The sequence below is a fragment of the Lytechinus pictus genome, chromosome 12, assembly GCF_037042905.1.
Source record: "Lytechinus pictus isolate F3 Inbred chromosome 12, Lp3.0, whole genome shotgun sequence".
Lineage (NCBI taxonomy): Eukaryota > Metazoa > Echinodermata > Echinoidea > Temnopleuroida > Toxopneustidae > Lytechinus > Lytechinus pictus.
Genome location: NC_087256.1, coordinates 29223205 through 29244915, shown reverse-complemented (window position 1 = coordinate 29244915; position 21711 = coordinate 29223205). Strand labels below are relative to the sequence as shown.

The 21711-nt window shown below is 36.4% G+C and overlaps 1 protein-coding gene and 1 non-coding gene across 2 annotated transcripts; both read right to left on the bottom strand.

The window, feature by feature from the left end:
• Nucleotides 1-1547: 1547 nt before the first annotated feature.
• Nucleotides 1548-4608, bottom strand: LOC129273115 (uncharacterized). Its single transcript, XM_054910159.2, has 2 exons — nucleotides 4402-4608; nucleotides 1548-2267 (listed from the first exon to the last, which is right to left on the bottom strand). The coding sequence occupies exons 1-2, from the start codon at nucleotides 4606-4608 to the stop codon at nucleotides 1548-1550; spliced, it is 927 nt and encodes a 308-aa protein (XP_054766134.2).
• A 5370-nt stretch (nucleotides 4609-9978) lies between these two features.
• TRNAV-CAC (transfer RNA valine (anticodon CAC)) lies at nucleotides 9979-10050 on the bottom strand. The gene has a single exon. It is a non-coding gene; the product is annotated as a tRNA-Val (tRNA).
• Nucleotides 10051-21711: the final 11661 nt, after the last annotated feature.

Sequence of the window (21711 nt, the reverse complement as noted above, 5' to 3'; positions counted from 1 at the left end):
ATCCATTTTTTTTTTCGTTTTCAGATGAAAATGGCACTCAAAATTATTCACTGTTCAAATTGTTGTAAACCTACAACTATTCACTACCTTTTTTGTGATTTCTTTGTTTGGCTCTTATTGGGCCTAAATTGCTATGTCAGGAAAAGTTGTTATACATAATCTAAATGCAGATAGAATTGAAATCTGCGCCAAATAAGCAGGAAATAAAATATTGCAAAAACTAGTTCAAAACTGCAGATTTCATAAATTCAAGCTTGTGGGTAAAAATATATGTGATATCCCTCTGTGATAGAAGTGAAGAGAATGAAATGCGTTATCTGGAAAGCAAAAAAATCACCCAGTTTTTCTGTGTACAAACCTATGGAATCACGACGCTTCTTACACAACGTGACGTCACGGTCTCGAGGCAGGTGAAAAGCACAATAAAGCCTATTTTCTAAGCGGGGTTCGAAACCCGATAATTGGAATATTCTTAAGCAAAATACTCAGCTGGGAAGCGGGTGAAAATGCATAAAGCATACCTTGGTGTATTTAGTAGCTTATAAGCTTTCGATTGGTATATAATTTATCAATTTCATTTTCGGGTCCGGTCTGGATCTTTAAGGTTTTTTGTTAGCGTTGTATCAAAATAAAAAACACGTTTTTAAATTAGGTCAACAGTAAAAGTGAAAAGAATAATAAAGGTTCAATTACTAAAATCAAGAGTGGTTGATAATTTTTTCGAAAGAGAGAGAGAGATATATATATATATATAATGTGATGACAAGTTTACTGCAACCAATGTTTTCATTTTGCAATTTCTGACACTTTTTTTAAGAACGAGATAGAATACGGTAGGCATCCTATTTTACTACCACAAATTGTCTGTAATTACAGGTATGTCTTCTTCATTTATATAATTATTATTTTAATCGAATTAATTATTTGTTATTAATTAATTCATTCATTCATTCACGTGTCTAATGAGATTATGGAATATATTCAACTTAATGATACCGTCATTCATTGATGTGCAAGACAAACTTGGATGTTGTATCTCCTTATATTTTTCAGACGCTTCTGACGAAGTCTTATTAAAGACGAAAGCTAAAGCTAAGAATGGTGTCCTGCATCATCTTTTGAGTTGGACTCATCTCATTTTATATATATATATATAGAGAGAGAGAGAGAGAGAGAGAGGGGGAGAGAAAGAATCGAAAGTGTCAACAGAACTGAGAAAATAACTCAAATGTTCTCTTATTCCATTTCATATTTTTGACAATTGTTAATGAAAAGTAGAACACCTTACATATTTTGTGTTTCCTAATTAATTTTTTTGAAAAAAGAACAAAAATAAAAATTTGAACAACGTCATGACTCTTTTTTCTGTTTAACTGTTTTCCAAGGTTGGAGGGGTGGATTTAGTTTATACACCTAAAACTGAGACGTACTTTGGTCACTTTCTGCTCGAGAAAATTAACCACCTGATTCAGTTGGGCTACCCCAATGCCTATTGATGTCTAATTGGGTTATTTTCTAGGTAGGAACAGTGTGATTGTCCATTTTTCTTAAATCTTCTCGCCATTTTCGACTGTAGTTTCCTTTGTTTGGGCTTTTGAGGATGATATGTCGCCATTCTCGGTGGTTTGCCTATTTCGAAAGCATGTATCACGTAGCAGCTGACGAAACCCGGTCAACCGGGTAAAATAGATTAACGGATTCAAAATTCCATTGACACCTTGAAAGCAAAGTGCAGCGTTTTCTAGTCTAATAAACCACAATGTTGGATCAGGGTAAGGGTAGCTTACTGGTACGATCCATTCGGGCCTCACATAACCGATGATCAAACGGACACAAAATGGCGTCCAGCAGAGGATGTTGGTTCCAACGACGAGGGCGAAAGTCATCAGGACCTTCTTGTTCTGCTTGACCCGCTGTTCCAACGTGTCGCCTGAGAGTCCAGCCTTGCGAGCTGCACCCGAAATAGTCATGTAGACAACGGCATAGCAAACGGCGCTGAGGCAGTGCGCTCCAAACGTGGCTAGAGGCAGAATGGCAGAAACGGCGAAGTAAGTCTGTCTTGCGAAGGCTTGGATCGCAAACGAGAAGGTTAGGAGAACAGCCCAAAAGATGATACAGACGAAGATACAGCGTGGTCCGGTGAAAAGTTTACGTGTGTTGAACGGATCGAAGCGGATCACGAAAATTCGATGGAGAGCCACCGAGACAGTACTGCAGATTCCAGTCAGATAGGATACCCGGATCAACACTCCCGTTTGATCCGAGATCTAAATAGAAAAAGAAAATCGAAAAGAGGCCTGTGATGTGCCGGCAAAAAATACTCAAATTAATTGCAGATTTCCTCAGAATAAGACATTAATTTACGTTCACAGATTTGTAAGACGGATTGTGATGCAGAGACTACACTTAAAAAATAGCGCATTGTTTAAGCCTATCACTCTAACAACAAGTTGTTTAAACTTTTTTTAATTGTTTAAACAATAGCTGTTAGAGTGATAGGCTTACACAAACATCGTTTTTACAGTGTATGTTTAGGGCCTTTACCGTGCACACTGCGCCCTGATTTCAACACGCAGAGAGCAACCTTTGAGGGATAATCTTGCACATGAAGTGAAAAGGTGCGAAGATAGCACCTTACTTTTCGTGCCGCCAACCCCCCCCCCTCCAAAAAAAAAAAAAAATGCAAGCACCCTACAACTTTCCACATTTTAGGGTACATTTCTTTTTTTGCGCTCAAAATGTGTAAATATGCACCTTCTACAGGGGCCGCGGAACCGGGGGGGGGGGGCTGGGGGGCTTCAACCCGCCACTTTTTTCCAAAACCGTGTACAAAAACGTAAAAATGACCATATGATTGTGATTTTTAGCATGGTCAGCCCCCCCCCCCCCCACTTTTGGCTCAGCCCCCCACTTTGAAAACCGTTCCGCGGCCCTGTTCTAATTGTACAACTGTACCTTTATAGATGCACACTGTAAAAAACAATCGAGAAGCTAATTTAGCTCTTAAAGAGCGTGTATAGTGACTGCACTTCAGAATGCTGATTTGTCTAGTTAAATTTGAATAAGAAAAATCAGCACTCCGAAGTGCAGTCACTATACACGCACTATTAGCTCCTCTGTCATTTTTAAGAGTGCACAATATTCTAAAGGTGCAAAGCTGCATCCCCAAGGACACCCAGTGTTGCTTTTGTATGATGCAATTTGCCCAATTTTTACCAATTCTTACAATCGATTTTTAAAAATTTATTATCGATCTGATTATTAGATTATTATACATGTATAATTGCCAGAAAAAAGTGGGGCATTTCGGGCAGAAATGTCCTAGCATTTAGTTATTTTTTTTTTCTTTTCGAAACTACCGAACGCATTTTATTAGATGTACTATAAGATCATAACCTAAAAGTGGCTCGAACTTTAAAGCGATACTCCAGGCTGAAAATAATATGATTTGAACAGATAAGGAAAATCATATACTGAAAAAACCCTGAAAATTTGATCAGAATCGGACAAAGAATAACAAAGTTATGGCATTTTTAAGATTTGCATTATTCCGGTAAAACAGTTCTAGGCATATATTCATGAATATTTAATTAGCAAAGTGATAATGTCATATCCCTTCTTGTTCTTTTGTATTTTACTATATGACATTAGGTTTATTCATTTTACTCCTCCAGGAAATAAAAAAATGGATTGACAACTGATTTAGTGCATTAGATATTCATTGTGGCAACTTATTTTATCAAAAGGGAGACATATCATTTAAACTTGTATGAAAAAATGAAATAATTATGATTTCATGTAATAACATAAGAAAAAGAAAGGTGGAAATGTGACATCATCAGCCCACCTAATGAATATTCATGACGACGTGCATAATAACTGTTTTCACATTTTATTGATAAAATTCAAAATTCAATAACTTCGCTATTTGTTATCAAATTTTGAAAAAAAATCCAGCTTTTTTCTCTGTGAATATTATCACTAAATAGACATAAATAATTTCAGTCCGGAGTATCCCTTTAAAGATCTTTCGTTCAACGAATTTCTCTTCTCTAATCAAGGCGCGAAATCTCATTTGTTACAAAAGGTGCCTCGCACTCTCGGGTACAAAACTTAATGACTGGTGTTTTCTAATTAATAATATTATACATGTATAAGACTTGTATAACGCACTTTCCATCTTAATTAGATGTTCAACGCGCTTCAGAGCATTAGAGAATGAGATGGAAAAACTCAGACTTACATAATTGTACGAAATTTAACATTGAAAACAATAAGTCGATGAAGAAAATAATATAATCAAAGATGCCTTACAGAAGAGCTTAATTGGGTACATGGTTCGATAAATATATATATTATAGTATATAGGTATATAAAACTAGAATTTTTAATTTTGCTTACGTATTCCCGTGTGAAGTGACGGTACAGGAGCGTGAAAACCGTCATGAAGGTTGCTACAAAGTCGGAGAAGGCAATGTTCCAAAGAAAGATGTTTTGCGTCTTTCTTAGCGTCTTGCTTGCGATGATGACGATCACCGTAATCGCGTTGCAAACGATAGCGATTGAGTTTAAGATGAGCATTGGTATATAAGTGTCTAATTCACCCATATCTTCTTGAAGGTATTCCTGTCGATTGTAGAACTAAGTGTCTTGGAGGATATTCGGATAGACGATGTTCAGAAAGGACTAATTAGTGGTTGTTTTGTTTCCAAATCAGACCAATAGCGTGGCGCTAGATAGATTGAGAGAAAGACACTTAAAAAATTGTCTAATTATATCGATAAAGATGACCTTTGATGTGCTGATTAACTTTACATCCATACAGTGGTTTGCGGTATACCGAGATGATGTTTTCCCAGCCTTTCAAACATATTCTGTTGTGAAAAATTTGCAGGCATATATATATACACTGTTGGTCATAAAGGTGGAATAAAATATTTTTGAACAAAAATCGACAGTAATGTTGGTATTTGAAAGGCTACGCGTAGACAAAATGGTAATTGAGTGATTACATAATGTTTCCCCATTACACAGGTGACATTATGACATAAGAAATTTGGATTTCGTAATAAATTCTTTTGTTGAAGACTATAAAAGCCTATGCATATGATGTTCTGTCCCTTTCCCTGATTTAGCACTGTGTATAAGAAGGTTGCATTTTTTCGAGTTCCTTGTACCGTTTGAAATAAAAATCGGTAGAGACGTTCCCTGGACTATGCCTGGTCCAACGGCAACAGCAACACGAGAGAGAGTGGTAGCACTGCGATAGGAGGGCTACAAGCAGACTGATATCGCAGAAGTCCTAGAGATATCACAGGATGCAGTCTCTAAGATCCTGAAACGTCAACGTGAGGCATGGAATGTGCGGCCACGGAAATCTCCAGGACGTCCCAGATTGACCACAAGAAGAGATGATCGCCAACTGTTGAATTTCAGCCGCAGAAACCGGAAATTGCCCACGAGCCGTCTTCGTTGCTTGTGGAGGAGACATCATGGGATCAACGTTTCCCGGTCAACCGTTAATCGCAGATTGCTCCAACATGGTTACCGAGCACGACGGTTGAACAAATGTCCACGCCTGTCTGTTCGCCACAGAGTAGCTCGTCTTCTTTGGGCTAGGGAGCACAGAAGGCTTCATCCAGGACATTGGCAACATGTGGTCTTCATGGACGAGAGCCGGTTCATACTTGACCGAAAGGATGGGAGACAACGAGTTCGTCGATTAGCCGGGGAAAACCTTCACGATGAATGTATCCACGAGACAATTAAAGGCGGAGGATGCTCAGTGATGATATGGGCCGGCATCCATTATGGAGGGAAAACGCCACTGGTGGTTCCGGACGGAAACGTCAACGCCGCCGCCTACAGGGATATCTTGGAGTTCCACTGTCTTCCATTTGCAAGACGAGTGTATGGGCACAATTTCCGACTGCAGGATGACAACGCTAGACCGCAAAGGGCCGCTGCGGTGAGGGAATTCCTGGAGGCAGAGGGCGTCGTACAGTTGCCATGGCCAGCTTGTTCGCCGGATATGAACCCCATAGAGCATGCATGGGATGCCCTAGGCCGAGCCATCAACGACATAGAGGTCATTCCTCAAAATCTGCAGGAGTTGGCAGATGCTCTGAGGGAAGAATGGGACGCTATGCCTGTTGACGTCATCAACAAGCTAGTGGACAGCATGCCACGACGTCTGCATGCGCTGGTTCATGCCAGGGGTGGACATACCCGATACTAGTGACTGAGTAAGAACAATGACTCAAGTTTGATGCAAATTTGTCCATGAAATCACAAAAAAAGTCATATGGAAAACTGAGAGAGATTGAAAATAAATATATCATGATCCTTTAATTTACTGTATATTGTCGTCATTGTTGTTCTATGCTCATGACATCCATCGCTTAAGACATAAACTTGTAAAATATCACTGTCAAACGTGTGTAAAAGGCAGAATAATAAAGTAAAGTGGTTATCATGCACCATAAATGCCATATTCAAATCATGTTGTAATAATTACGCTGTGAAAATTTGGTGAAAAACAAATATTCCACCTTTATGACCAACAGTGTATATACACATATAAATAATTTTAAAATATGATATAGAAAAAACGGATTGTGATGGACACAAATAACTATGAAAATATGCAATTTCATATCTTTAGAAATCGTGCATCAAAAACTCGAGTAATGTTTCGCCTTGTTTCCCTATGGGAGAGTATTCGAGGGTGCGCGTTAGAGAATGCGCGTGTGTTTGTGTGTTTGACTTCATTTAACCCATTGGCTACTGGAACCTGGTGATCCATGTACAAAGAGTATGGAACTAACAGATTTCAGTAGTCAATGGGTTAACTTATTTCTTTCCTCATTCCGCCTAATAATCACGTTTTACTTTTAAAAGGTGTCTAAACCTTTATCGCCCATACTACAACTGAGACAGCGATGCTGTGGTCTTTTCATGAACTTTGTATGCCATTTCCTCGATCTCTTCTTGCACCTTGTATAGGCAGCCCAGTGGCGTAATGGGTTAAACTATGAGGGAGCCATAATGGCGTATGGGGCAAAATCTCTTGAAAGCTGCGAGCGAGGAAAATTTTGACCCTTTTTTTATACAAAATTTTTGTTATATTTTTTGACACAACATTACAATAATGATATTATATTTCAACCTTTTTCTTTTTCTTTTTTTGCCTCCTTCCCCCACCCCCTTGTATACGCCAGTAAGGCAGTCTATTAGGGACAAGTGTGGCAAATGAATGGAAAACTGATTGAATATCGCTTTTCATAAGGTCAGCTTTAGTTCTGTTGTTGGCTTATATTTTCATTGGATGATTGTCTGGAGAGACAGTATCTATCCTTACCGTGCGTTTGGTTTTTTTTAATCACCATTACCATAATAGTAACGTTGTACAGTGCGTCCCAAAAAAAACGAAACCGAGATTTATCGATTATTTATCATAACTTAATCGCAAATACAATAGACAAATGACCTACCATTTTAAAGCTTAGAATCTCCTCTTTCATCTGAAATTACTTAGATTATTTCTCATTCACGCATGAGTGAGCAAAAACAATTTGAAAAGGGGATACCAAAAAGTCACTTGGCGGGCCGTATCTGGGTTTTAAAAACAAAACCACATTTTTAAAAAGTTCAATATCTGCTCTTTAATTTGATACCTCAATTACAGAAAATGGTCAAGAAATAACAAAGTTCTGGTTATTTGAAATATGGCTTGAATTTCAATAATTTCATAAAACGAAGGGGTTTTAAAGGCTAGCGTTCAAACTCACTCGACACTCCGTTTTGTTGACGATCAGCTACGCATTAAGTCTTTTGTTACCGTGCGATAGCTTCTGTGGGAAACCGGTGAAAACACGTTTATTTAATGAAATTATGGAAATACAAGCATTGTTTCGAGGGATCATAACTTTTTTACTACTTGACCATTTTCTGTGATTTAGGTATCAAAGAAAAGAGAAGATATTGAACTTTTTAGTCATGTGATTTTCTTTTTGAAATTCAGATACCCTCCGCCAAATGAGTTTTTGGCATCCTTTCTTCGAATTGTTTTTGCTCAATCATGCGTGAATGAGGAATAATCTGAGTAATACCACACTAAAGAGGAGATTCTAAGCTTTACATTTGTAGGTCATTTGTCTATTTTATTTATGTTTAAGTTATGATAAATCATCGCTAAATCTCGGTTTCGTTTTTTCTGGGACGCACTGTATAAGGAATAAACTCGACCCGTTGACGATTTTAAAACTCTTTATTCAACTTTCTATTTCCTGCCTTTTAGTATAAAGCTTTAAGGAGGAAATTAGAGAAGCTCGATTGCGTGCTGGTGGAATATTATGTTCTTTCAAATTTATTTCAAAGACAATTGTTTAAGTAGGGGGAAAATGACCTCGCAATTAATTTCCAGTTCGCCGGCTCACATTCCTTCCACCATTTTAAACATGAATCCACAAACTGTCATTCTCATCTTTCTGTATCTCTCTCCCTCTCTCCCCCTTTCCTCCTCTCTGTCCCCCTCTTTCTCTCTCTCTCTTTCCTTCCCTCTCCCCTCTCGTTTTCCTCCTTCCCTCCATCTCTGTCATTCTCCTTTCACAGTATATCCTTTATATTGGGTTTGCTAATTTTCTTGTTATTTTTAGCAGCTTAAAGCTTCGCGGAGGAGTAAGCATTATCATACACAAAATTACTTTCCAACAGTGGTTTTAAGGGGCGATCACACATTATTCTGAAGTTTAGCCAATTCGCGGCTTTCATTGGCCGCTTACAACGTTTTACAATTTCTTTATTTGAAATAATGCTTGAATTCCAATGACTTCATATAATGGGAGGCGTTCGAAGGCCTGCCATCGAACTTTGATTGTTGACAATCTCGTGTGATAGCTGCGATGGGGAAACCGATAAAACACATTTTGCTTAATGAAATCGTGGACATTGAGGCATTATTTCAAAGAGACCTAACTTTTATCTTTATTGACCATTTTCTGTCATTGAGGTGTCAAAATTAAAGGGCAGATATTGCACTCTTTAGACATGTGATTCTTTTTTGGAAATTCAGATAGCGCTGACCTTTTTCTTCCTTTCTTACCCAGGTGTGAACAAGGAATCATTTGAGTTATACCAGATGAAAAGGGAAAATCTAAGCTTGACAATGATTAGGTAATTTGTCTATTATAGGCCTATTTATGATGAAGTTTCGATAATCATCGGTTACGTTTTTATGAGATGCCTTGTATATCCTTTGAATAGAATATAGGCATGGTGATGCTTTAAAGGGGTATTCTTGGATGGAAATAATTATATCTAATTAAACATTTCGCGGGGGAGGGGGGGTCGATGGCCCGCAAGTGCCACCTCTGTACGCCAGTGGGAGGGGTATTTTTAAGCATAAGCTTTATTTCTACAATAAGACGAGAATGACTAGATCAATAATGCGAGCGCGAAGCGCAAGATGGGATTTTTTTTCGAAAAATTGACCTGAAAAGGAGCTTTCTTGAGGACTCATCAGTTTTCATGGTTATTTTTCCTTTTATACACTCTTTTGAATTTCAATTCTCATTTCTTTTGTATGTTCATCACTTATTTTACGTCATGAACCTGAATAACGAAAACCAACAGAAATTAAGTGACATTCAAACGGGTGGTAAAAATAAAAGGGGTATACCCCATGCGCTTTGTTGTGGGGAGGGGTAAATTTCAAAAAGATATAATGTCATTTGTAATGACATAAGCATGCATGAACATGTTTTTCTCTTTCATCCTGGAATTTTTTTCCTTCTCTATCCGTTTGTAATAATAATAATAATAATAACGTTTTATTTACCCAGGGTAGCCACTTAGATCATAAGACTGCTCTTCCAGCGGGCCCTGCATAACACAATATGTTATTATTACCCTTCTCCAATCTAAATGCTGAGCACCAAGCAAGAAGGCAGAAGGTCCAATTTTTATGAGTCTTTGGTATGACTCGGCCGGGGATCGAACCCACGACCTCCCGTTCGTGAGGCGGACGCTCTACCACTGAGCCACCATGCCCGGTGGCTCAGTGTAACAGTTGAATAGTTTCCAAAAGGAATGACTGAATACAGCAGCAATAAACATAATACACTTAAGAGAAAAACAATATGAATGGCCACCATGAGTTAATACGATGACCATACCATCACCATGATAATCATTATTATTATCATTATTATTCTTATTATTATTATTACTATTACTATTATAATCATCATTCTTTTTATTATAATTATAATATTATTATCATTATCATACTCATATAACTCATTATGATGCTCGATCTTAAATTATTGGGGGATGATAACACAGGCCATTCCTCAACTAAGATAGTGGATATATCCCCCAATTCCCCCCCCCCCCCCGATCGACACCCATGAAACAGAATAAATTTCACAAAGCAAAATTCTGAAAATTTCATCAAAATATGTTAAAAAATAAGGAAATTAATGAATTCTACAGTTTAGCAGTATTTTGTGAAAACAGTCATGTGCAAGTAATCATGAATAGTCATTAGATGGACTGATGATGTCATGTCCCACTTTTCTTTTTATTTTATTGCATGAAACCCTAATTATTTCATATTTTTGGACATGTGTGTGTGATATGTCTCCCTTATGATAGAATAAGTTACAGGAATTAATATCTGATACATTCACTCAGTTGTCAATCCTATAGTTTTAATTATTGGAGAGAAAAGGGAATAAACATAATTTCATATAATAAAATACAAGAGAAACAAACACACGTACAAACACACACTCATACATTATACAAATAATGAATGTTTGAGTGTAATGGACTGAATACTTCACGTAGTGAAAGATGAAATATAAGGATCATTCATTTCATCTTTCACCGAATGAAGTATTCTGTCCATTGCACGAATAAAAAACATTCATTATTTGATTAATATGATCCTAAAAATAGTTTCTTTTCATTTTGACATTAATGAATTTGGATGGAAAACTGCATGCAGTGCATGGGAGTGCGAGCGCGGTCTGTTGATTTTATAAAGCTGCAAACCGGAGTATACAATCAATGCTTATGAGTGCAAAAGAGGAAATGATCAATTCAACGAGGCATAGCCGAGTTGAATGGATCATTCATTTCAATCAGGGCCGTCGCTAAGGGGGGGGGGGTGGGGTGTGGATATCGTCGGTTAATCAGCGCTGCCGTCGGGAAAATGAAAAAAGCGAGAAGGAAAAAAAAGGGAGAAAAAGGAAAGAAAAGGGAACGAAGAGAAAGAGAAAAAAAAGAAAGGAAACAAAAGAAAGGAAGGAAGGAAGAAAGAAAGAAAAAAAGAAAGAGACAAAGAGGAAGAGGATAACAAAAGGAAGGACAAAAATAAAAAAGAGAAGGAATGGGGTATAGACAAGGTTTTGATTATAGGTAAACCTGTGTGTCGGTGTAATTAAAGATGCGGAGTCAGAGATGCTGGAAAAATTATAAATTGTCTGTTACACAAGCGCAGGGCTGTTGGACTGACGCTTGTCGGGAAAATGACAAACTGTCGTGTCACGCAGGGCTGTCCAACTGCTCCATGTCCTTTTGTTCTTTGAGTTCCATTATCTTAATCGGTAAAATAATGTCAAATTGCATACTATTATCGTTAAATTACGATTTTTTTTGCAATGCGATCGTGGGGAGCTCTCTTTAGGCTACCGACAATGATTAGAAAATCCCGATTTAAGGTCTAAATCTCAAAAAGTTGAGCTCGCGCTTTGCGCTCGCATCATATATTTAGTACAAATTTTGCTGAAAATGTTGCTTAAATTTCCCTCAGAATATCAAAAATTTCCGCTCGCTCTTCGCACTAGTATTAAGATACACAGATTGTTAAATCTAATATGCATATCTGAGTTTGTTATTTTTATTAAAAAACGTGTGAAAATGTTAAGTTTTCAAGTCAAAACATCTCAGCTCGCGCTTCTGTACCGACAGTGATTAGAATGTCCCGGTTTAAAGTCTCAATTTCAAAAAAAAAATTAGCTCGCAATTTGTGCTCGCATCATAATTATATTTTGTGAAAATGTTGCCTAAATTTCCCTCAGAATATCAAAAATTTCTGCTCGCGCTTCGCGCTCGCATTGAGATACAGAGATTGTTAAATTGCATATACGTATCTGAGTTTGTTCTTTACATTAAAAAAAAGGGTAAAAATGTTAAGCTTTCAAGTCAAAACATCACAAGTTCTCAGCTCGCGCTTCTATACCGACAGTGATAAGAATATCCCGGTTTAAAATCTAAATCTCAACAAAAATTTCAGCTCGCGCTTCGCGCACGCATCATATATTTAGTGAGATCAATATTCTCTCCACAATTTTCCTTCATGTTGATGTTGGATAGTGCACTACCTCCATGGATAGTGCTTAAAATTTTCTTTGAGGTCAGTACTAAGAAAATTTCAGCTCGCGCTTTGCACTCGTATTGTGTTTATTGAGATACACAACTTGTCAATTATATATGCGGAATCTAAGTTTGTTCTTTATACAAAAAACGTGTCAAAATGTTAAGTTTTTAAGTCAAAGTATAAAGAATTGTCAGCTCGTACTTCTGTACCGACAGTGAACCATTTTCCTTCATGTTGGACAGTGCTTAAAATGTTTCCTTTCGGGTCAGTAAATCAAAATTTCAGCTCGCGCTTCTATTATTAGATTTCGATGAAATTTTCATCATTTTCCTCAGGGAATTTAATTGTTTTTATTTAGATATGATTACTTTCGGCCCGGAATACCCATTTAAGCTCGCAATCATAAAACTAAAGATTGAGAGCGACGATTTGTTATATTTCACTCTCTTCATAGTAGAGTGTAACTATAATGAGTACTTGTAACCAACATATATCTCTGCTAAGGTTTTTTTTTTTAAATAATACCGTATGCATAAAGGTGAAATGAATAAACGCCATAAAACTGCTTGATCTGTTACATATGGCAGCCCCCCCCAAAAAAAAATAAATAAATAAATAAATAAATAAAAATAGAAAAGATAATAACAATAATAAATAAATTAATTGATAAAAAAAGAAATCAATCAAATTCCAAAACGCTTGACATTATATAAAGATTCAAAGAAAAATACAGTAGATATTTAAAGAGTTTGGAGTATTTATTGTTATATAAAGTATTTGCTACAAAGAAGGAAGTGAACAATATGACTCCCTGATTAGTCTTATCTTTCCGTTTTCTTTACTCTACTTGATAATTTTTATCTATTATTAGACAGGGAGAATTAGGAAAAATATATATTGCTATATAGCACGGACGCAAATCAGTGACGTCATGGTATTCAAGGGGGGTGGAACAATAGATCAACCCCCTGAAGAATAGACGTGCCGCAAGGATTTACGCCAGTGCTTTATAGGATTGAAACAACAAAGAAAGATTTGCCAACATTGATTCCAGATATTGCTGAAGATTAGACACAATATTTAGCTATATAGAATCTATGGGGGTCGCATGGCGGACAATGCCGGTGTTCTTAACAAAACATCCATCCATCCATGGCCACACCATTCATAGCCATTTCCCATTCACTTTTCATCAATTGTGAATTGAAAAAAATAATAAAAGAGGAGATGGGTGACGGTCATGTATTTCATATCGCTTTTGCTCAGCATAAATGGCATCGTATGCATTTCGATGACTTAGGTCAGCATGCTGAGCGAAATACTGAGGAATTTTGAAAGACAAAAGTTCTTCTTGGAGAATTAAGGTTGTATTAAAAAAGAACAACGTTCCCTCTTTCTTTCGTGGTAAGTTTAGGAGGAGCCTATATTCGACTCAGTTTACAATTCGGTAACAAATGCCTATGTCTTTTACGAAGAGTAAGGATGAGCTTTTGACAGACTGACATTCAAAGTTAGAATCGTTTATGTGGTATTACAAAAAAAACAAAAAACATTAAACCGACTTTTCTGTAAAACATCGACATATAGGGCTCTTCATTCTAATCAAATTTTGTTATAAATAGACCTGTAAAAGGAACATTGCTTTGGGGTGTTATAGTCTCTCAACAGGTACTAAGTTAAATTTTCGATATCCAGATATCCCCAGAAATATCTCTTTGCTAGAGAAGGGGGAATCAACCAAATCAAAGGCAACACTTCTTTCAAGGGTTGGATTAAAGAAAATGCCCATCATTGCTAAAATGTGATATGTTAAAAAAAAAGCGTCGTAATCCGATCGTGTGAGTCTGCCGCGGGTTTAGTTCTGCTACTTTCAGGGCCATCACATGTGGCTTTGGGCTATTATTACGAGTTCAAGTGTTGGACATCGTAGAGGACCCCACTACAGAGGCAGCACGAAGGTCGTTTGATGTCCCTGTACTGATTGTACGATGACCGTGATGCCGCGACGATGTGTTAAGGTCTACGATCTTACCGTGACGATTTTGAATACACAGTGTATTATCCGTGATGAACAAAATCGTAGACTCTACGATGATCACGGACCTTTAGAAAAGTCGTACGATCACCCTACGAGCACCCTACACACCTAGAAATGAGGATGCAAAATTTTAACAATCCTTGACGAAAAGGTGCAATCTCCAGCAAAAAATCGAAAATGTGCAGGTTTGAATCCCATGTCAAAGTGAATCTTGAAAGGATGCAACTTCCTTTTCGGTGGTTTCAAAGGATGCTTGCCTATCTATTTAGCATACTAATAATCATCCGAGCTTATCTTTGAAGGATTCTTAATTCTTATGTCCCCCCTTTCAACCTTTCTTCCATCACTCCTTATAAGGCCACGTCCACCCCGTCAGCAGGTTTATTATTATAAAATTGGATATGGTCTTTGTAGAGTTGAAATTCTTCAATGTATATACCTAAATATTAACACATATGAATTATTTTCATTTCACAACTTTTTTTACCCAGATGATGCGTCATTTAAGGAATATGAGATTTGAACAGAAAAATGACAAATAAAACTTGCAGTAAGTTCACATCTTCACAAGACAGGCCAAACCAACCAATACTTTAATCCTAATTGGCCTGAGGTGCGGAATCCCCCCCCCCCCGACATTTTTCGCAATAAATCTACCGCTCTAAATTTTTATACCGCGCCACTTGCTGAATTTTTACTTTCAGGTCTCGCGCAACTTTTGAATTCAAATTTGCGACGCCCGGGTATAGCCTACGCGGTTACGAAATTACGCAACATTATGTTTGTGCATGTCAGACCAAAAATTGCTCAAAAAAACGTGAATTCATGTATAAATCCAATGCAAATTGTGCTTTTAGCCCAACTAAAAAATATATCATTATTGCTACGTTTACTGATTAACATCAATTAATTTTGCCTTGTTTATGAACAGAATTAAGTCAGCAATGATTTTAAATGAAAAAAGTCAAAAGACAATGAAATACATAAGAAATTAAAAAACAAAAAATACTTCAGAAGAAAAATCCAATTCCAAATTTTCTAAGCGCATACAATTAAAATCCTACAAAGAGTCTCTGAATATAAAATTAGCTGTTTGGGGCTGTATTAAGTTAATAAGAGCAAATTCTATATTTTGCACATAAATTGGCATAATTAATTCATATGAAAATTTTTGTTTCGGTATATATTTACCATACAGCCTTGTAGATTTTATCGCACACTACGTTTGTGCAAATTTTCGCGGTACTCGCGTGATTGGCGGCAGATATATCGCGGGTGGGTGGAATCCACCCCCCCCCCCTCCTGTGAGATGGGTGCAAATACCCCGGCTCTAATTAGGTTAAATGAATATCAATGTCCGTAACAATCTCAGCAACATTTATGACATACAGAATGATAGAAGGAGCATTTTGAAGAATAACAATGAATATAAATGACGACTAAAAACTGTATAAATACCGACGTAAATTCTTTTCAATAGTTTCTTATCGTCGTATGATAGCACTGTACATGTATGTTAGAGACCCACTGATTTGAAGATGTGCTCTATTCATGTTGCCAAAGAAACCGCGGAAGTTTCAAATTGATAAAGAGGTTCGAGGTTCGAGTCCTAGGGAGCGTTTCATCGACATTTTTGTCCGACAGGTTGTCAGATCTGACAACTTTCCTTGATTTTGATTGGCTATGAACTACCATTACTATGGTAACTGTCGGATAAAACAGGATTTGTTGGAAGTTTTTTCCGACAAATCCTTCCATGAAATGCTCACAAAGAGTTGTGATTGATCCGATCAATCGCAACTATCAAAAGCCAGCAACATTAACATCTAAAATTACATGTTTGTTCAAAATATGCTTCTCTTTGTTTTCATAGGACATTGAGCAAATTTTATAAAGAAAAATTATGACAGTGATGGATTTCCATATACTTGAGATTGATCGGATCAAATGTAACTCTTTGTAAAACGGGGCCCTGGTCACGTCTTTCGGATGATGACGTTAAAAATCGGTGCCAGACCTAAATGACCATATCTGATTGATACACGTCTGATAAAACTCTCTCTCACACACACACCATCACACACACACCCACACCCGCACCCCCTCATACCCGTACACAATTCCACACACGACCGTACACACACACATAATTCCCCCCACACACACACCCTCCTTTTGCTATCTCTTTCCTTTCTCTTTACCCTGTTTGTGTTATTTAATTCCCGTTGTTCCTTACAAGCCTCCTCTGAATGAAAGATATCAATATTAGTATCAGGCGATATTAATTGAAGTTATTGATCATCAAAAGTTCAAGGCAAATATTTTGGTTCAGTTACTTGTTAAGACGAAATGGCACGGCAAATGATATTCATGTAACGATGATACTTATATAACACTGTTTACTCTTTTATATCTGCACAGGACGGTGTGGTTAAATAATAATTTGCAAATCAGATATAGATTTTGAAATAAAAATAAATAAAACCCCCCAAAACTGTAGAAAAGTGGCATACAGTGATATTAAAAGAGGGATATTAGTTAAACGTTCGATCGCTATACGCTTAATACAATAAAAATCGCCATTATGATTTTGAATGACCCATCTCTGTCACTCCCCCCCCCCCCCGCAGCGTTATTCCAGGTACACACCATCAAACACAAAAACACAACAGCCTGCTCGCAATGATTTTAAAACTGGACCCCCTCCTGGGCCTCCTCTTGATCCTACCTGGACCCGCCTCATATTCTAATGTAGCGATAGATACCTTCAAACGATGGCGTTGGTAACTTGTACCGCAGTATACCGAGTTTTATCGATATAGTCCAGGATAGGCCCCATAGAAAATTGACCAAACCTTGTTTTTTCATATATACAATATTTTTTCATGGTTTCTTGTCAATTCGAGGGTGCTGATTACGAATCTGAATGATGCCACTCGTGTAGCCTTGAGCATTTTCCGCAAATTGGCAAAATCTAATATGGCCACCAATATATGCAAATTACCCATGAAAATTATAAAACTGCCAGCAGATTGGCTATAAAATGTATGTAATTGTGTTGCAGGAGTGAAATACTCTCTGAAAAAACATTTTTTGAAAAAGTATTTATTTTCTCGATATTTAAAATGGCCGCCATAGACCGCTGTATTCAACATTATGTACAAATGAATGGGGAAAAATAATTTTCACAAAAGTGAGCACTAAATGCAAGTACTTGTGATTTTTTTGTGAACTAATGGATGAAAACATGATTACTAACGAAATGTATCATTTTTTATGTCATGTTTGTAACAAATGAAGCATTTTAGTATTCAAAAATCCACCAAACGCCCTGACAGTATTATGTATAATGTTAATGGGGACAAAAGAAAATCACAAGAGTGAGTACTAAAATGCATATTATTAAGATAAGCGAGTGGAATACTGGGTAAAAATTCAATTTTAATGGAATATAATATTTAAGATGCAATTTATGTGATAAATGCTGTATTTTGAAATTCAAAATGGCCGCCATAGGCCCATTATACATTATGTACAATGCGAATGGAGAAACTAATTTTCACAAGAATAAGTAACTAAAATGCATGTAATTGTGATATACGAGTAAAATATTGTCTGAAAACATGTTTTCTAGCTAAACATATCATTTCTTTTGTCATGCATGAGATAAATGCTTTATTGTTAAATTCAAAATGGCCCCTATAGGCCCTAACAGTATTATCTACAATGGAAATGGGGACATGAAATTTTGCAAGAATTTGGATTTGCTTGACAATTAAATCCATATAATCCTTTGGTATGAGTAAAATATTATTTGAAAGCATGATTTTTATGATATATAGCATCTCTTCTGCCATGTAAGTGATAAGTACTGTATTTTGTCATTCAAAATAGCCGCTACAAGCCCTAACTAAATTATGTTACATGCCTTTAGGGAAACTTATTTTCAGTGGGAATCATAAAATATGCATGTTGCTGTGATGTACGAGTAAAAATATTGTCTTAAATATGATTTCTAAATAAATACGTCACATGTTGGTCATGGAGGTAATAAATGCTGTACTTTGAAATTCAAAATGGCTGCCATAGGCCCTTAAAGTATTATGTACATTGTAATTTGGTACATATAATTTTGACAGAATGTGGCTTTGCTTGACTATAAGTATTGCGTAATTGTGATGTAAGAGTGAAATATTGTCTAAAACCATGGTTTCTAACGAGATATATCATATCTGATGTAATTAAGATAACAAATGCTGCATTCTGAAAATGGCCGCCATAGGCCCTTACTGTATTATGTACAATTTGAATGAGGACTGATAATTTGTCACAAAAGGGCATATGGCGGCCATTTTGAACTTTGAAATATAACATTAATTACCTAAATTTTATATAATATGATATATTTCGTTAGTAATCATGTTTTCAGACAATATTTTACTCATACGCCACCATTTAGTCAAGCAAAGCGAAAATCTGTTAAAATCATTTGTCCCCATTCACATTGTACATAATAATGTTAGGGCCTGTAGCGGCCATTTTGACTTTCAAAATACAGTATTTTCACCTACCGGGCAGGAGAACTGATATATCTTGTTAGAAATTATGCTTTCAGACAATATTTTACTCATAGATCAGAATTACGTGCATTTATGGTGCTCAATCCTGTGAAAAATGATTTCCCAGTTCGCATTGTACATAATACAATATATGTCTATGGCTGCCATTTTGAAAGTCAAAATACAGTAGTAAACTAAAACTTTAAACCTGAATGATAAATTTCGTTAAAAATTATGTTTTTTTAGACAGTATTCCATTTATTTAACACAAATAAGTGCATTTCAGTGCTCACTCTTGTGATTTTTTTGGTCCTCTTTCTCATTGTACATAATATTTTTAGGGCCTTTGGCCGCTATTTTGAATATCAAAATACAAGATTAAACACATACATGGCATATTAAATAATATATTTTGTGAAAAAAATATGTTTTAGTCAATATTCCACTCGTTTATCTTAATAATATGCATTTTAATGCTCACTCTTGTGATTTGTTTCTGCCCCCTTTGCTATGTAGTACATAATACTTGTTGGGCCATTGGCGGCTATTTTTAATATAAAATACAACAATTTTCCCATACATGACATAACAAATGATATATCTTGTTAGCATTCACGATTTTCATACATTACTTCGTCCATAGATCACAATTACTTGCATTTGTAGGGATCATTTTTGTGAAAAATAGTTTTCCCTATTCATATTGTACATAATATGGTATATGGCGGCCATTTTGAATATCAAGAAAATAAATATTTTTTTCAAAAAACATTATTTCAGAGAGTATTTCACTCCTGCAACACAATTACATACATTTTGTAGCCAGTCTGCTGGCAATTTTATGATTTTTCATGGGCAATTTGCATATGTTGGCGGCCATATTGGATTTTGCCAATTTGCGGAAAATGCTCACGGTTACACGAGTGGCATCATTCAGATTCGTAATCAGCACCCTCGAATTGACAAGAAACCATGAAAAAATATTGTATATATAAAAAAACAAGGTTATGCCTCTTCTATCCTGGACTAATAAGACATTACCAAAATCAATCATACACTTGTAGTCCTCATTATATTGCATCATTATTTTCTTCTTTTCCGTTTTTTTCTTTTATTCTAGGACTTGTATCAAAACCCCTTTCCGGCAATCAGCTACAGAATTATGATACTAGAATAGAATTAGGCCTATTATTACATCTAAAGCATCGATAATTACCTCTTCGCCAGGCGCGCTCGCTGTGATTATCTTATGCACCTTGTTTATGATCACAAAACATTGCACAGAATGTTCAATTTTCAAGACAACGTACGTGACATTTCCAAAAATTGTAGCTCTCGCTTCGCGCTCGCACTATCTAAATAGGGCTTATGAGATTATCACATATTTATGTTGTTTTAAAAGTATAAAGCTAAGAAGTGACTGTTAGGACTACCCCTTCAAAGAAACAACCAAAAATCATCTTTGAGAGGCCGATCGGAGAAAATCTGGGTGATTTTTTTTTCGTCCCCCCCCCCCTTATTGGCGAAAGCTGCATGGATCCGCCCCTGTTTGCAAAGTAAATTTGTCCCTCGATCTTATTTTTTGCACAAACAAGAAGGTGAAGGCTTAATAAGTGAAAAACCAAGACAACAAACACAAATGTAATTGGTCACGTGCCCATGCCCAGATATTTCTTTCCGGGGAAGGCCTGGGGAATGTGTAAAACCTGAATTTAAAAAAAAAATCGGAAGTGAGGAAACAAAGCCAAACGAAATTGTCACTGGGGTGCTTTTGCATTTTCTAAAGTGATAATCAAGGATAAGAGCACACTCGGCTTTCGGTGAATTTTGTGAAAGTCTTCAGTAAAAAAATATGATATTTTTTTTTATTTCTGGGGGTGTGGTCAACAGCTGCTTTCCCCCAAGCTGCATATATATATATATATATATATATATATATATATATATATATATATATATATAAATGTAAACAGGCATCCACTCTTTAACATGACTACTGTGTCTTGTACCAAATACTTAGGCGAAAAAATGTCAAGACGATTTGACTATATATATATATATATATATATATTATAAATGATTGGTTAAATAATTATATCAACATTGCACAAATTTTGTTTCATGCCTATAGTGACGGCTCCATGTGCAGACAGGGCACGACATTTCGTAGGGAACGGGCCATTTACTTTTTAAGTTTTGAAGAAAAAAAGTGAGGAGGAAATATGAAGAAAAATAGGGAAAGGAACAGAAAAAATAGCCTTAAAGAGAACTTTCGGTCGTCTACCCTATATAATACCCCTATTATTCAATTGAGAAAAAAAAGTCTCATATAGGCCATCTTATCTCCCCCTATCGAAATATACTGCCGCCCTCTTTTTGCATACCAGTGATATCCTCTAACAATCAAAAGGACTGGAAAGAATCGTGAATGTAAAGACAAACTATGGAGGTAGTAGTTTTAGTATAATATTCCTATATACGTGTCTAGATTAAGTAAGCCTATAATATCATACCAACGCGAGCAGTAAGAACTTATGAAAATGATTACAATTTGCTAAGTGAACATAAGCATCTGCATGGTTACCGTATAATTACTGGGACAGATTACATTCGTAACTCTGATTCCGCCCCTTTCCTTTGTCTCTCCCACTCTCCCCCCCCCCCTTCTTTCTTCCAGCTCAAGTTCTCTCACTCTATCTCTCTCTCAGATACACACTCTACTGTGTGAG

Coding starts and splice junctions, on each gene's coding strand:
- LOC129273115 (XM_054910159.2), bottom strand. CDS start 4,608: ATGGGTGAATTAGACACTTATATACCAATGCTCATCTTAAACTCAATC. Junction 2,268..4,401: donor GTCACTTCACACGGGAATAC/GTAAGCAAAATT, acceptor TTTTCTATTTAG/ATCTCGGATCAAACGGGAGT.